The sequence below is a fragment of the Cervus elaphus genome, chromosome 12 (genome assembly GCF_910594005.1).
Source record: "Cervus elaphus chromosome 12, mCerEla1.1, whole genome shotgun sequence".
In the NCBI taxonomy this organism is placed as follows: Eukaryota; Metazoa; Chordata; class Mammalia; order Artiodactyla; family Cervidae; genus Cervus; species Cervus elaphus.
Window position 1 is genome coordinate 78,228,873 of NC_057826.1, and position 17,368 is coordinate 78,246,240.

Genomic DNA, 17,368 nt, shown 5'->3' on the forward strand with positions numbered 1-17,368 from the left:
GCAAAGTTAGGAAATGAGGGGACTTCCAGGCATAAGAAACACCAAGAAAGAAGGCATGATCTCAGGAATGAACAAGGCATGTGCATTTTGGCCAAGTAAACACTCTGATAATGAAGTTAAATGGAGAGAAAGCCAAAGATGTCTTCAGAGACAATGGAGAAAAGGAATGCTAGAGCCTTCAGGATAATATAGACCATTAGGGCCAAGACCAGCCACTGGGAGACAGGGAATCAATTCAGAAATGCAGACCAGAGGTGAAGGTGAAAGAGGCCAGTTCTTCCTATGGACAGCTCATGGCCTAGACCACCCCCCTTTGTTGCTCAATGGGCTGTAAGAGCCCATCCATCAGAGGAGGGAGAACCTAAGGCTTTTTGTAATGAAGACAGTGAGAGTGAGATGGAGGTGTTGCCTCCCAGATGCAATTTGGCAAGGGAACTAGAGTCTCCATTACTCCAGGTATGTCTGTGAGGGTTCACTGCTTCCTGACACTCACGAGGGCCTCAGTGGGATTCAAACTCAAAGTCAGTACTGTTCACTCACATTTAGGGTTCCTGGTGCCCAACTTCCAAACACAGATTTGGTGGTAAGGGAGCTTTCCATCATTGCTGTGCCCTGGGGATCTTAGGCACTAGAGCCTTGGAACATGTGCTTCTGTGGTTAATTCTGAATTAAAATGAATGGTGAGGATCTAGAAATAGCTGGACTTCCACACTGAAAAGTTGATCCAGTCTTGCTAAGCCTACCTTCTGAGATGTCATCAGTGGCAAGAGGCATTTATCTTACTAAAGTGGAACAGGATGTTTCTCTCTCAGGACTCTGGCAGATGGACCCCTAAAGATTCCAAATTAATAATGACTCATTCTTTGTTTTCAGACAAAAATGTAGCATTGAGGCACCTGGGGATAAAAGTAAAAGGGGGCTTTATTTTTTAAGGACTTCTTCTTTAGTACTTATTTTTATTTATTTATTTGACTGCGCCAAGTCTTGGTTGTGGCACGCAGTATCTTTAGCTGTCCCACTCAAACTCTTAGTTGTGCCATGTGGGATCCAGCTCCCTGATCAGGGATCGAACCTGGACTCCCAGCACTGGGAGTTCATTCTTAGCCATTGGACTGCCACGTAAGTCCCTAAAAGAGGGCTTTAAAAAGCCAAGTTTCGGGACAAATATCCAGGTTTTTTGACCACAAACTCTAATTAGTAGAAATTTTCCAAATCTGGTGGTCACTAGGCTGTTTATTTATCCCACAATTATTTCTTGAGCACCTAGTATATGGAAAACACTAGGGACACAGCAGTGATCTAGGGACAGGTCCTAGTTGTCACAGAGCTTATATTCCAGGGAGCCAGGGTGAAGAGTTTTGTCCAGCTGTGTTCATACAGGGCATATACAGGACTTGAGAGAGGAAATTCAAGCGCTCCAAATCGTGGCAACCACCAAATGCTGTGCCACGAAGTATGGACATAATCCTATAGGCGATAGGAGTCTCTGGAGTATTTTGAACAGAAAGTGACTCGATCAGCTCCATGTTTTAGACAGGTCATTTGGATGATGAGCTCAAAGAAAAGACTGAGGTCGGGGGAGCAGGAAAGGGTGAGTAAGAAGGAAACCAGGGGTAAGGAAGCCGGACAGGAGAAACAACAGCAAAAATGCACATGGGGAAAACCCAAGGGTATCAAGTGGTAAAAACGAGAATTGAGAGAGGCTAAAAATCACCTCAATTCTCTGACTTCACTAACTGCTCTTTCATTTTGATCTCTCACTAGCAAAGCTGAGCAACAATAAGCCTGCCCGGGTATCGCCCTCCACGCACCTCAGCTGGCTTTAAGTCTCACTCTCAGCCCTTGCCGCCTTTCCTCGTGGTCTGTGGCATTGCACCCTCCAGACCAATGCCGTCTGATAGAATTTTCTGTGACAATGGAAATACTCTTTCAGCCTGCACTGTCCTACGCTGTAGGCATCAGCCACATGTGGCTACTGGGGTCTCAAAATGAAGGTTTCATTGCTAATTGAATTTTTAATTTTACTTGATGTTTGTTGTTGTTGTTCAGTAGCTCAGTTGTATCTGACACCTTGTGACCCCTTGGACTGCTGCACACCAGGCTTCCCTGTCCTTCTCTATCTCCCGGAGTTCTCTTGATGTTGGTTAGTGTAGCTAAAGACTATCACACTAGACAGCGTGGTCTAGACCCTCTCCAGACTGACAGCCACTGGCTCTAGGATCTGAGTGAGAGTTTAACCAGGACTCAGTCAGGTATCTGGCCCCCATAACGACCCCTTTCTCCCTCTGAGGTCAACCTGTGTCTGGTGACAGCTTTCTTGAGGCCACATTCTCTCAGCACCTCCACACCCTTCCACATCACCCTCTCTGGTCCCACCCATGACTCCCACTAATGACTGACACATCCACTGGGGTGTGGTGTTAGCTAATGGCTTCCGGTCTCCCCACTCCCAGTAAAAGATTTCTGCCGTAAATCCTTAACCCACAATGATGTCGTCCTCTCGGGCACGTGGAGATTGGAGGGGAGCAGGCAGAATCCTTTGAAGCCAGAGCTTTGGGTGTCGCTCACATGTGACCATGGACAACCCCACCCACAGGCAGCTCTGCCTTGATTCAGCATCCCAAGGCCATGCCAAGGGCTGATTCCCCTGTTTTTCATCCAGATGGATATCTGCATTTCCAAGGCCACCCTGACTGGCTCAGCACACGGGGTGCGTCATGTATCACTGGTCTGCAAGATTTTGCCTGTGCGGTGAGAAGCTAGGGGAGTAGAGAACCACGAGCCCCGGAAGCTGCCATCCCAGCCCTGCTGTAAACTTGCTGGGTGGCCCCAACGTGTTAATCCTCCTAATAAACCTCTGCTTCCTCCTCCAAAGGCAGGAGGTCTGAAAGAATAAACACTGAGGGTTGCTTTAAAAACACAGAATCCCATGAAAATACTGAGGAGTCATTCTCAGCACTAACTAAAAGCCTCCAGCTGCTCCTTGCTTTCCCTGGACGAAAGAGTAGAAACTGTATTACTGGGTAGCGCAGTTATCATGGCAATCTCCTGGTAGTATCAAGAGCTGCAATTACTAAAATTATTTCAGTTTATTAAGTATAACTTTACATGGAGAAACTCTCATGGCTTCTCAGAAGAGCCTGGTCAGGAAAAAGAATGAGGCAATATCCCCACTTGACAGATGAAATTCCTGAGACTCAAGGAGCTGGTGTGAATTGCTCAAAGCCTTGTAGCTAGTAAATGGGAGAGCCGGGGCTTAGACACAAGGGTTCTGATTTAGAGCCTAAAGCTTTTATCAGTGACAGAGATCTCCTGGTGATGTGGCCCATCTTCCAAGTTCATGCCAGCCTATTACAAACATCACACTCCTGTCAACACCAGCCCAAGACAGGAAGACCACCCTAGACTCTAAGACATATGGCTTGCTTTGCTGGGTCTCTTTTCTCTGCTTGCTTTGTCCTGCCAGAACTATGTTGTTGCTTCCTAGGCCTTCTGAGCTTTTGAAAAAGTTCCTATTAAGTAGAAAAATGGGCAGCATCCTTAAGTAGCCCTGCATTGCTAGTTTCCTTGAATGGTAGGCAGGGCCTGGCAGAATGTGTTCACTGAGAGCCTGGCCTCTTGGCCAGGACCCGTAGTTTGTGCTTGTCCCTGAGTCCCATCTGTTGTGAGCAGATGGTTTCTAGGATGTTCTTTCCCACCTCAAACCTGAGAATGTGACTTGCCAGCCCCATAGAGCCCTATTCTTGCCCATCACTGGCATCTGGACTCAGGCCTTGGTTGGAGCAAGGAGGAAAACAACCATCTCCTAACCTGGGTCCTTTCGGTCCACAGAAATCAAGGACCCCAACCCCACTGTGTACCAGCTGAGAAGCCCCGAGTCCAGCGACACTTCTGTCTGCCTGTTCACCGATTTTGACTCTGAAGTCCAGCTGACACAAATCACGGGGAGCAAGTGGAACATGATGCACAAGACAAATAGCACTGCGCTCGACATGGAGGTCCTGGGATCCAAGAGCAACGGGATAGTGACCTGGGGAAACACCAGCGATGCTGGATGCAAAGATACCTTCAGCGAGGACATTGTCGTAGCCCCCAGCGACGGTGAGTGCAGCCTGGGTTCTGCTCTAAGTTGTCTCCTCCATCGACAGGCCCATTTGTGCCCAGGGCTCAGGTGTGTGACATCTAAAAGCTGCTCTGATTGGTGGTCTCAACCTCATCAACTGTCAGCAAAGACCCCTCCCTTCTCATTCCTGAGCATCAGGGAGCCCCATCCAGGCAGGTCACAGAACGTCCTAGATAAACAGCAGAGGGGGAAGAATTTGAGAGCGCCAGGGCCCTGAAGCTCACCCTCTCTGAGCCCCACCCCTCTGCTCGGCCCCTCACTGCTCCTCCAGGCTCCAGTGTGCTTCTCCCAGATCCCTCCTTTTACTCCTCCCTCTCGGCCAAAGGGCTTCCCAGCTCCTGACCTCATTCACTCATTCACTCAGCAATTGCTGATCGTGCCTGTACAACATGCCCAGTGCTTCCATGGAGGAAGAAATGCATCCGATGAGGGGTCTGCTCTGAGTAAGCCCCATTCTAGTTGGGGGAGACCAACCATCAACAAGCAGAAATCTAAAGAAATCCAGATTATCATACTTGCTTTAACTTGGAGTTGGGGAAATAGCCACCCTACAGACAGAAGTCAGAGAAGGGCCCTCTGGGGAAATGCTATCTGAGCTGAGATTTCAAGGCTGAGGAGGTACCAGCCATAAGAAGAGAAAGGACCTTATAGAGTCAGGAGAACAGTGAGAAAGGCAAAGGGCAGGAGGAGATGAGATGGAAGAGATAGGCCAGAACCAGATCACAGAGCTTTGCCCGTCATGAGAGGGAGACACTGTTTGGATAGTGAGGAGCTATTGATTGCCTATAAGCAGGCAAAAAAAAAATCTTCCTGGGGGCTTCCCCGGTGGCTCAGTGGTAAAGAATCTGCCTGCCAGTGCAGGGGACACAGGTTCGATCCCTGTTTAGGAAGTCCCACATGCCATGGAGCAACTAAGCCCCATGTGCCACAAATACTGAGCCTGTGCTCTAGGGCCCAGGAGCCAAAACTACTGAGGCCATGTGTTGCAACTATTAAAGCCTGTGCACCCTAGAGCCCATGCTCCGCAACAGCCACCGCAGTGAGAAGCCTTGGCACCAAAACTAGAGAGTAACTCCTGCTCACTGCAACCAAGGAACGTCTGGCACAGCCAAAATAAATAAGCCATTTTTTTTTTCCAATCACTCTGACTAGAGTGGAAAATGGATTGTAGGAGCTGAGGGTGGATACAGAAAATAAGCTCATGCAGCAGAGAGAGGATAGAGGCCAGGATGGGGTTGTGGCAGGGGAGTTATTTATTTGATATTTTGTTTTTTTATTTATTTAACTAAGGCACTGGGCCTTAATTAGGACATTCGAACTCTTAGTTGCAGCTTGTGGGATCTAGCTCCCCAACCAGAGATAGAACCCAGGCCCCCTGCATTGGGAGCACAGAGTCTTGGTCACTGGACCATCATGGAAGTCCCTGTGACAGGGGAGTTAAAAGCTCAACACTATTTGGGATTCAAAGCTAGAACCATGCAGGGTCGAAAAGGAAAAGCGGGAACTGAGGAAGGTGGCTGGATTTTCTTTCTGAGCAGCTAGGTCAATGATAAGGCCATTTACTGAGTCAGAAAAAACAAGTAAACGGATTTGGGGTGCAGGGGTCAAAACCTTGTGGAACAGATGAAAGCATCTATGCCCCTTATGGCACTTCTCACAGTGTCTGTCTTACTTCCTCTATCAGACTCCAGACTGGAACTCACCCAAGGGTGGAGCCTGATGGCTCCTTGTGTCATGTAACATGCACTTAGCACAACCAGTATTAAGTATATAAAATGGTGCCTAGAAGCCAGGGTGCTGGTCCTTCGAGGGTCAGTGGAGGCCCCAACAGGTGCTCATACGGGACAAGTTCCTTCCAGATCTCTCCACGAGGAGGCATAGAAAAGCTGGAGACATTCACCAGCCCAGCTTCTGGGGTGGGACGTCAGAATGCTCAGGACTCTAAGAAAAATGTCTTTATTTCTCCTTTTAGGAATCGCCTGTAACGCCAAGCTGGTAGAGAAAAGCTTTGAAACAGGTAAGCGAGGGATCCATCCTGGCTTCACACAGGTCTGGGGAGACGATGAACCCACAATCACCCAGACGGGATAGAGGCAGTGTGAAGGAACATGTGGATCTAGGAATGAAGTTCTAAGGAACAAGAACAGCAGTTCAAGCCCCATTCAAAGCTGCCTGGGGACATTCTTGAATCCCTAGATTCCTCTCACCATCTCTAATTTTCTTCTCCACTCTAAGAACTTTATGGATACGTCTAGTTTTGCTAGACCAATGACTCACTCCCAGGCCTCTATGTTCCTTTCAGTGGATTCCTCCACTGTCCACAGAGATCAAGAGAGCTTCTGGGTGGCCCAGCTGGGAAATCTCTGACCTGCTCACATAAAGCCCTAGACTAACCCGGTCTTCCCAAGGATGTTTTCCCTCCATAGCCTGGGGGTTTTGCCTTCTTTCGAGAAGAGCAGCAGAACTCATGTGGGCGGTGACCTTGGCTCTCAAAGATCCCCACCACTCCTCACCACCTACTCTGGGCCCACGTTCATTTCCATTTGAATCATTTGTACTGAGTCATCCCTCTAGGGCTTCCCTTCTGGCTCCTGCAATGCAGGAGACCTGGGTTCGATCCCTGGGTCGGGAAGATCCACTGAAGAAGGAATAGGCTACCCACTCCAGTATCCTTGGGCTTCCCTTGTGGCTCACCGCGTGAAGAATCCACCTGCAATGCGGAAGACTTGGGTTCGATCCCTGGGTTGGGAAGATCCCCCAGAGAAGGGAAAGGCTACCCACTCCAGTATTCTGGCCCGGAGAATTCCATGGTCTACATAGTCCATGGGGTCGCAAAAAGTCGGACACGACTGAGTGGCTTTCACTTTCACTTTCATCCTTGTGGTTCCGCCACTAGATTCTCACTAAGGGGCCCTGACCCAGGGTGTTGCGTGTGCCAAGTTCTGAGCATCCACCTCCCCACCCACTGAGAGGCTCAGCCCTAAAACTGAGAGTAAGGCTGTTAGTGTTTCCCTTTGGAAATGAAATGCTGCTGACCCTGGTGCGTGTGCGCTCAGTCACTCAGTCGTGTCCGACTCTTTGCAACCCCATGGACTGTAGCCCACCAGGCTTTTCTGTCCATGGAATTTTCCAGGCAAGAATACTGGAATGGGTTGCCATTTCTTACTCCAGGAGATCTTCCCAACCCAGGGATCAAACCCGTATCTCTTGCATCTCCTGCATTGGCAGACAGAGTCTTTACCACTGTGCCACCTGGGAAGCCCCTGTTGACCCTAGAGGGATGTACAGATATGTTTATGAGGGCATGTGCACCAAAGCCCAAAGGGAGAGGCAGGTGGAGGCGCTGAAGCCCACCATACTCCCCACTCTGCTTTCGGTGTCACGGGGGCTGTGCAGACCTGCACCATGACTGCTGTGACTCCTTGTTTTTGCAGATATGAACCTAAACTCCCAGAACCTGTCAGTGATCGGGTTCCGCATCCTCCTCCTGAAGGTGGTCGGGTTTAACCTGCTCATGACGCTGCGGCTCTGGTCCAGTTGAGGTGAGCTGACGTCTCAGCCAGGTGGTGGGGCCCCGGGCACAGGTCCCCAAGCTCTGAAAAGGAACTTCCCCCAGGCTCTTGCTTTTAGGTCCTAAGTCTGGACCCACCAGACTCCTCTTTTCCTGTTAGTGGTTCCTCTTGTTAATAGCAATGGCGCAAAACACTTAAGAAACACAATACACTCCTCGGGTGACATTGGTCACCTCCTTTGAGCCACATCTCACCTACAAAGTATGAGGAACAGTTGTTATTATCCTCATTTTGGGAATGAAGAAACTGAAGCCAAGGAACATCAAGGCCACACAGTTAATGAGTGGAACTTAGGAGACACTTAGGACCTAGACTCATTCATACCTACGCCTTCTATTGTACCCCATGCATTGCAAATCTTAGGGGGCCCCCCATTCCTTTTCTCAGGTCCTCTGGCCCCAGTGTGGTGAGGCAGTATTGTATTTGTTATCCACCCCAATTCTGACTAGAATCTCCAGACCCTTTCCCCCAGTGTCCCAGGTCATCCCACTGACAAGAGCATCTCATCAAAAAGAACTCTGGGTCCATCTGCCCCTAGAACTCTACAAACAGAAGCATCCTCATTACATCCCTAACTGTCCTGGGTCTCATCACTATGCAGCCTGACCCTGTTCTTCCTCATCCCAGGTCACCGACAGCCTGAGAGCCCCGTGCTCCCTCGCCCCTTGCTCCTCGTCGCCCTTCCTCTCCCTCTCCAAGCAGAGAGGCGCACTCTCTGCCCCTGTGGATGAGAAGTCTCCCTCCTCCTCTCTGGCCTGGCTGGCCATAACACCAACTGGATCCTCCAGATACTGGCGATCAAGATGCTGACAAGCTGCCCAGCACAGCTGCCACCCACTCTTCCTCACTGCTGCTTGTCACTGCCTGGCATTCTCGGCAAAGTCGGGGGGCTGCTGCACCCTCTCCTGGCTGTAGGGACACTCCCTCCCCACCCCCACCCCCCAGAGACTGCCTCTGATGTCCCACTGGATGGTGGATCCCCAGTGGGTTCTCTTGGGCTCTAGCTCCCGGAGAATGTTGTGTGGTGTTTATATTTTTTACATAGTGTTCATAAAAAAATATATATCACCCTTTTTCCCAAGATGTGGGGAAAAATTATCTTTTCATGATCTAGGCCCTGCTCTGCTGTGTATCTGAGCCACATTGTATATTCTGCTGCCAAGGCTTCAATAAAAGCGATTTGGAAGAGACTGTGCTCCTGTTTGACTGAGTTTGGTCCGGGTCATTTTCAGCTTGCTGTGGATCACTAGCTGGGCAGAAAGAAACCAAGCCGTCCATCCATGAGGACATTCGGCAGGCCTAATTCAACAAGCTGCTTAAGTCCACCTCTTCCTGGAAAAACCTCTAAAGAATTCCACTGAGAAGGCTGTGCTGGGGCCAGGCAAACCCACTTAAAAGCCTGGGTCCCTGCTCTTCTGCTGGGCAACCCATAGCAGGAGGCCCATGTACATGGGTGGTAATGACCTGTAGCTGAAATTTGGCAGACAGGGACCACACAGCAAGTGTCCCCAAAAGGCCACCCACTGTCTCTTGCCCTGAAGAAACATTTCCTTTGCCTTTCCTTTCAGACTGGATTCCCACTGAAACTGTGCGTTGCTCTACAAGTTCATGGCTGGGGACCACCTACCACTCCACTGCCCCCAGTGCCCACCAGAGGCTCAGCCCCTTGGCGTGTCAGTCTAGGAGTGGGGGAAGCGGGGAGAAGAGGGTGACCCTAGCCAGACGTTCTGCTCCCATCACCCTGGGTGTGAGAACAAGGAAAGCAGAAATGAGCTCTCTCCTCTCAAGCCCAGGGACTTGGCCAAGGAGAATAGGTGTCTCAAGCCCTCACCTAGAAGACAGGAGATGGGGTCCCCTAGGATTCTCCTGAGCCTCCTGCTACCTTAGCACCTTTCCTGGGGTGCTTAGGAAAGGGAGCACCCCTCAGACACTACTCAGCCATCCACCTCACAATTACCATTCTCAAGACTGGAGCCCAGTGCTTACCGATTCCTGGTGTAGGAGTGGGAGGGGGTTCTAGCCCCAAGTACATCTACAGTTCACCTGTGTGTCTCTGACCACACAGCCAGAAACAAGCAAATCCTTCCGGCTACAATTCAGGTCTGCGGCTTTTTACAAGGATGGAGCCACCAGCTCAATAGGTAACATCAGCATGTCCCTCCCGTCTGTGAGTTCCAGGGTCACCACCTATAAAACCTATGCCACTTAGGACAGGAGGCTGCCTCCAGCTCCCCGCATCTCTGATTCTATGGCTTCTATAGAGGTTAAGAACCATGTTCAATACTGGTAGCCCTACCAAGGGTAGTCACAGAAACCCCAGTGGTCTCTGAGCAGCCTCATGTGCAGCCTAAATACAAGTGCCTTTAAAGATCACTAAAGGGAAGGATCTCAGAGGAAATCCCATCACAGCAGATCACTCTCACACCCAGAAGAAGAGTTACCACCTGCGGGGAACTCAAAACTGCCTCATCAGTCTAACACGATGCCAGAGACTCCATCATTGGGAATTTCTTTTAATTAAAGCATTCTCTTCCCCCTATTAAATGAAAATGCCCCTGGGAGGGTTAACAGAGCAAGCCTTTATCAACTGTTAAAAACTTTAGGCAAATTAGCCTTTTTTTTTTCCTCCTAATCCACTTTGGTCTGTATACATAAGATCCAGGCAAGAGACTGTGTGGGTGGCTGGGGAGGCAGGTCTGCTCCTGAGCCTTGGCTGTGAAGATGCTGAGGATGAAGGGGAAATGGGACTTGTGGCAGGGGACAGCGGCAGGGACACTGGAAGGCAGTGAAGGGGCCAAAGACAGACCCCTCCAAGAACTGCAGAGGAGGCCCAGGTGGAAGGAGACCGAGGGGGCCTGTGGAGTCATGCCAGCTCAGGGTCCTTAGATTGGCAGGGCCCTGTGGTCACTGGACCCCTGAGGCCACCTGAGGAGCTAGGAAGGGGTGCGGCAGCAGTGCCCAGGGATCCTCCCAGACCCATGGAGGGGGGAAGGCCCACTCCTTCCAGGCCCAGCCCAAGCTGAGAGTGACAAGGCCTCAGGCAGGTAAGAGGCCATCTGGAAAACAGGGTCAGCATCAGCTCGGGGAAGTTTTCCATCTCAAATCTGGATTCCTCTATCGCAGCAAGAACCTTCTCTCGGGTCTGAGGCTGTTAAGCCAACAGCCAACTAAGCAAGAGTGCTGAAGGGGTGGTGCAGAGTCCTCGGCGGCTGTGTCCTCTCTGTTCTCACGTCTGGCCCAGGCCCCACCAGGGTGTCAGAGGCGATCGAAGTGGCCTTGTGAGGAGGCCTGGGGAAGGGTGCCTGTGCCCGCTAGGAGGGCGGTGCTGGGCCAAGGGCCACTGTGGCAGATCCCTCCATGCAGAAAGGGACCAGTGTTCAGCATAGAGGGAAGAGGCTGCTGAGGAAACCTGGAGACATGGCCACCAAGTCCCTGAGAAGGCCCAGCCCTGAAGAGCCCCAGTCCTCACCAGCAGGGGCCAGCCTCGGGGAGGGACACCATGCCATCCCAAGGTGGAATGGGCCCCCAAGGCCAGTTACAGAACAGAATTCTCTGGACAGACATCTTACTGCCCCCAAAAGACTTAAGCTCAGGCCAACCCTGGAGGCAGAAAAATGGACCAAATGACTTCTCTGGACCCCAAGCCTAAGATTCTAAAGAATTCTCTGCCACTTCACCCAGAAATCTGCCCTCTGAGTCCAACTGGAATCATGATCTGGTCAAGGAAAGGGCAGGCTAAGCCAGTATGTGCTTCAGGAACACTTGGGTGGGGTCTCAGCCCCAACAGAGCACCCCTCACCATGACCCACCATTGGAGGGGCAGCCTTCTGAGTCTTGAAGATTGTTTTCTTCTTGGTTTGCCCATAACATCTAACTCCCATGGGGTCACATGTAAAGCCTTTGACAGATACCACTTCAGTTATCAGGTAATATCTCAGCAAGAAAATCTATTCAATTATGAGCTCCTTGGGATGGGAAGTATATGGTGTTCATCCGTGTGTCTGCAACACCCAGCACAGTGCCTGGCATACAACTGATGCTTAATATACACTTAAGCAGCAAGTGAACAAATAAATGAGGCAGGGGCTCATCAGGCACTGGGGAAGGAGCGAAGATGTATATGTGTGTAGGGGGGTGAGGGAGCATAAGAGAAAGGAAAACGGGGATTAATATACGAGGTGGTCCGGTGAGCCACATTTTCACAATTTGTGTATGTGTGGTCGCTCAGTCTTGTCTGACTCTTTGCAACCTCATGGACTACAGCCTGCCATGCTGTCCATATAATTTTTCAAGCAAGAATACCAGAGTGGGTTGCCATTTCCTACTCCAGGGGATTTTCCCAACCCACAGACTGAACCTGAGTCTCCTGTGTCTCCTGCATTGGCAGGCGGATTTTTTACCGTTGAGCCTCCTGAGAAGGCATTTCATAATTTAGCCAAGAGCTAAGAGTAACCTGTCGAGAACTATCAGGAAAAGCAGAACCTGAGTGATGGTCCCTTGGCCAGAGCAGCCTCGGGTGGGCACTCATCCAGTAGAGCCTGGGGGATGGGAAAGCATCAGGGCTTCTAGGAATCAGCCCTCCCTTTACTGAAGGACCACACCCAGGTCCAGGGCTGCAGGCTACCTTACCATTCACCTCACTTTCTCCACGTGTCCTGTCTTAAAACTCTCTGTCCATCTACCTCTGGGAGCAACCTGTGGGAAGAAGAGCTTCTGACTGATGGGTGGGTCTGGGGAGGTCTGCAAGCCCAGGTCACTGTCACTCTGTTAATGAGTACACTCAGAAGCCAGGAGGCTGGCGGGCCAGTGCCCTGCCCCTGTGTAAGGCCCCCTGGCATGCAGGCCTAGTTTCACCCAGACACGCACATGAGTAAGGTTTCCTCTGAGTATCACACTGAGAGCTATATTTTGAAATTAATAAGCAGGTCAGACATTGAGTCAGTAGCCAGATGTAGAACAGGAAGTGGAAAAAGCCTCCCACTTCCGTGCAGGTGTTTGGGGGGCCTTGGGGCGGCCCCTCCCATTTCCATGACGTCATGGCTGCCGCGAGGGGCAAGTGGGGCACCCTTTGAAGCTCTCCCACAGAAGCCACATCCTCTGGAAAAAGGAGTTAAAAATACCGAGTTAGAGATAGCATCACCCCAGGCCACGTGCCGGGGCCGGGAGGGCCGGGCCGTTACACCACCAGGACTGCAGGTGCGACAGGAAGGCGGCGAGCTGGGAGGGGCCGGCGGGGCCCTGGCGGCGGCACCCACGCCCACGGCAGGCAGGGGGGCTGTGCACCCCACAGCGAGAAGTACCCCCGCCCCGCCTATCACCCCCTCCCCCCCAGCCAAGCCCTAAGATCAAACCTTGATCTCCCTCGATCACACCATTGCTTTATGCAGGACAGGCCCTCTAGGCTTCTGTCCAGCCCGCCCTCCCCGGGAGGCGTGGGGCCACATCGCACCCTCCTACGCACAGCTGGAGCTGGTTCTCCAAGGAACCGCTCCAGATCACGGTTGAAGTGCAAGATGATGGTCTAGAGGGACATCTGGCTCTCAGAAGCCAAGGAGACCAGGATTCAGGAGGCCGGGAGACGGAGAGCCACAGAAGGACGCTCTGAACCTGAGACCTGAAGATCGCGGGGTTTGGACGTCCGGCTCCGTGGTAGTGACCCAGCCACCCACCTGGGGGCAGCAGAGCTCCACCAAAGATGCCTCTTCTCCCTTCATCCGCTTCTTTTGAAGCAGGAAAGCCCCCAAACGCTTAAGAAAACGTCTTTTCGGAGGAAAATAAAAGGACAGGAGACTTCCTTCCAGGAGCCGAGTCCCTGCCCTTTGTCCATCACTGCCCTGGGCTCCTGCCCGGGTGATTGTCACTTCCCTTGGAGGAGAGAGGGTGTGGGGGTCTGGCCCCGGTAGACAGCAGGGGGCGCTACCTGCCCAGGATCACCAGGCTCCTTCATCCAGAGCACTAGATAGGAGCCCCCATGGAGAGGTTGGGAGACCCCCCTGGGAGCCTGGAGAGAGCTTTGGATTCAGAATCGGGGAGCCTGGGCTGGCCACCAGGACCCACCATGCCCTGTGGGCATCTCACTGACCATCCACAGCTTCAATTTCCCAATGGGGTCAGTGCTCTCTTACAGGGTAGCTTAAGAACCAAGGCTCCTCTCACAGTGCAGACCTGCCAAGTGCAGACACAGGCCAGGCCCCAGGGATTCAGGCTCTGTACAAACTATATGACTCCACACAGATGAAGCTCAAGAACAAGCAAAACTAATCACCAGCGACAGAAATGGGAACAGTGGATGCCTCTGGGGTACAAGGACTGGCTGGAAAGGGGCCCCAGGGAAGCTTCCAGGTGGTGGAAATATTCTGCCTCTTGATTTGGGTGATTTACACAGGTATATAGACACGTCAAAATAAGCCCAACTGTACACATAAGATTTGTGCATTTTAGCACAAGTAAATTATACCTCAATAAAGTACTGTTCCTATTAACACATGCACCGTTTCAGCATAGTAAACTGAATGCACATTTTAAGGGAATGCCCAGAAAATTGAACGGAGACCCTGCCTGCGGGTGAGTAGAGCTGGGTCAGGCTGGACCACCACGCTGAGATAAAAGTGGGGCTGCTGCTTCACTAGGCCAGCACCCAAGGGAGCCTAGAGCTCTCAGCCCACCCGTGTGTCTCTGTTGCCCACAGGGGACAGGTATTTCTCTCCTCACTATGGCCCCAGGAGCTTCTGGTTACACCATGATATGCATTTTCTTGCCCCCTCCACAGCTTCCAGGAGAGCTTGAGGGAGGGGAAATTACAGCACTGGGAGGCCCTGGCAAGGCTGCCGTGGATTTTCAGAACAAAGCCAGCCCTCCCAGCCCCAGGGCACTGCAAGCTGCCCACTCCTCTCTTTGCAACATCCCTGAACACTCTTGCTTTTTATCTCCCCTCTCACCGTCTGGGGGCCTCTCTGCTTTCAAAAGGGCCCCCTTGGGGATTCCCCGGCAGTTAGGACTCTGCACTTCCACTGCAGGGGGGCAAGGGTTCAATTCCTGGTCAGGGAGCTAAGAATCCACATGCCACATGGTACAAGCCTCTCCCCCAAAATGGGCCCCCTTGAGTCCTGGCTAGATGTGAAGTCTGAAGGAATGAAGGTAGGCCACCCCTCAGTGGGTCGTTTCTCTGGGCAGCCATCGTCCCAAGCCAGAACACCCTACATCATCCCAGAGGGGTCTCATCACCTTTGGGAAAAGGGCAGCCTGTTCTCACTGTTTGTTTTGGAAATGTGGGCACCCTCTCAATCTAGAGGCAATAGGATCCAGGGGAGAGAGCCCTCCCATTGTCAGATTCTTTAAAAATCCCCCCAAGAAGCAGAAAGCATGCTTGTCTGCCCTTTTCCTGAGCCACCCACACAGAATTCAGCCAAGGAAAAAAAAGGAACGATTAGGGGAAGAGCATATAAATGTGAGACATGGCTGGCAGGACTTCAGAGAGTTTGAGTAGATGAAGGACTGTGGTTCAGAGAGTGGTCAGCAACTGGTCTCCATTTCATGCTTCCAGCCTTGATTGGAGGAAACTGGGCTAACATGAAACAGGACTTTTTTCCAGTGGAGACGGTGAGACACTATTTTTAGCAAACTCGAGGGCGTCCTTGCCTCTCCTTGCTGACCCAAGTTATTCTAGCGATTTACCAGGGGACGTGGGTGGGGCGACATCCTTATCTGGAATCTTTATGAAGAATAGCGTGTCTGTGCAACACCAAAGCAAACATGATCTGGCTTTGACCTTCACAGGAAAGCTAAGCAGCAGGCAGGGTATGGTCCCTCCCTTTCACAAATGGAGAAAGGCGAAATGGCTCACTTGCCATTCCAGTGAATGAGGCCCACATCAGCGCCAGTGGACGCCCAAATCCCAGGTGCCTCCAGATACAGCCATCACAGAGGAAGGAGCAGGAAAAGATGGGGTCTCAGGACCAATTGATCACCCACTCCCACCCCTGCCCCAAGACTGGTGTCTTCTATTCTGTCCGGATTTCCCTTCCCTCTTCAGGACTCTTGACTCCTCTAGGATTAGAGCAGAGTTGCAAAACAGTTTGCTTAAGAGACACTCCTTCGGTAAATGTTGTTTATTAGTCATCTCCTGAGGCAATGCTTTCTGCAAAAGCAAACTCCAGGACTCAATCACACAGCAATGAGAGTTAGTAAAGTAATACCTAGACACACTCCAGCTGCCGGTGACTGATGATAAATGTCTCCTGTTTAGAGAAGCTTTCCTAACCACTGTGTCTAGGGAGCTCCCACCTCATCCCCATTCGTGATCACTTCATACTATTTGTGTCCCTCACTCCACTTAACAGCAGTTCTATTCATGTGCTAATTGGCCCTCTTCCTGACTAGAATGTAAGGCTCAAAAAGGGAGTTACCTTGTCTGTTCTGATCACCTCTGCATGTCCTGGAGAGTAGGCACGCAAATATTTTTTAACTCAATGTTGGAGTCATAGAAAGAGCTTCCCCATCAGATGTCTCTTATAGTATCTTGAAACTAGACGGGGTAGTGAAAGTCACTCAGTCGTGTCCGACTCTTTGCGACCCCATGCACTATACAGTCCATGGAATTCTCCAGGCCAGAATACTGGGGTGGCTAGCCTTTCCCTTCTCCAGGGATCTTCCCAACCCAGAGATCGAACCCAGGTCTCTTGCATTGCAGGCAGTGTCTTTACCAGCTGAGCCACAAGGGAAGTCCAGATGGGGTAAAAAACATTGATAATTTTTTAAGCCAAATGTCGGGTATCCGTAAGTTTATGTCTTGACATGCATGCATGTGTGTGCATTGTATGTCTGTGACATTTTCAGTAATAGAAAGTTAAGAAACAAAGCTATTCATCCCTGGGATTTAAAAAGGCAGAGCAGGTTCAAATAGCAGACCCCAGGGATGTCTCTAGGGGCACCTAGGAAGACCTGACCTTGGCCACCACAGTCCTTTAGCTGGAAGCCAGTAGAACTGGATGTGCAGCTGAGGGTGAAAAGCAGTACGTGAGGACAGTTTTCCGCATTTCTGACGACTGCGCTCAGGGTACCAATACACTGTACGGCAGCCGTATTAACAAGGTATTTTCACTTCTATTTTGTCGGCACAACAGTGAGAAGTCCTATTAGCCCCATGCTATTCTATCATTTTCTCATAAAGCCTAACCCAAGTGCTTTGAAATCAGACAGAAATAAGATTCAAACCCTCACACTGTCGTCTGAGTTTCCATTTCCTCATCTGAAAGAGACTACCTTCCTCTTCATGCGATTATTGTGGTTGTTCAGTCACTAAGTCGTGTCCAACTCTTTGCAACCCCATGGACTGCAGCATGCCAGGCTTCCCTGTCCTTCCCTATCTCCTCGAGTTTGTTCAAACTCATGTCCATGGAGTCGATCATGCCATCCAACCATCTCACAGGGAAATATAAGTAATAGGGCACTTAATACCACGCCAGACATACGGAGGGTGCTCAGTGGTAGCCACTCCTGGACAACAAGGCTGTATCTTGTCTCTGGTGATCCCACGTGCTATGCAGCATCATGCCTGGGTGCCTAATTATTGGCTAAATTTGAGAGACAAAACACAAGGTCTTCAGGTCAACAGACAGGAAGTGGCAGAACATGTCCTTGAATCAACACCTTCAGGGCAAACGAGGTACTTCCG

The 17,368-nt window shown here is 51.0% G+C and overlaps 1 gene segment (V, D, J or C); it reads left to right on the forward strand.

Moving 5' to 3' along the window:
• LOC122704603 overlaps positions 1-8,885 on the forward strand; it is a 331,762-nt gene extending 322,877 nt beyond the window's left edge. Inside the window, 4 exon segments of the C gene segment in view lie at positions 3,832-4,101; positions 6,096-6,140; positions 7,558-7,665; positions 8,323-8,885. Of these exon segments, the coding sequence occupies positions 3,832-4,101; positions 6,096-6,140; positions 7,558-7,664 (422 nt within the window).
• Positions 8,886-17,368: the final 8,483 nt, after the last annotated feature.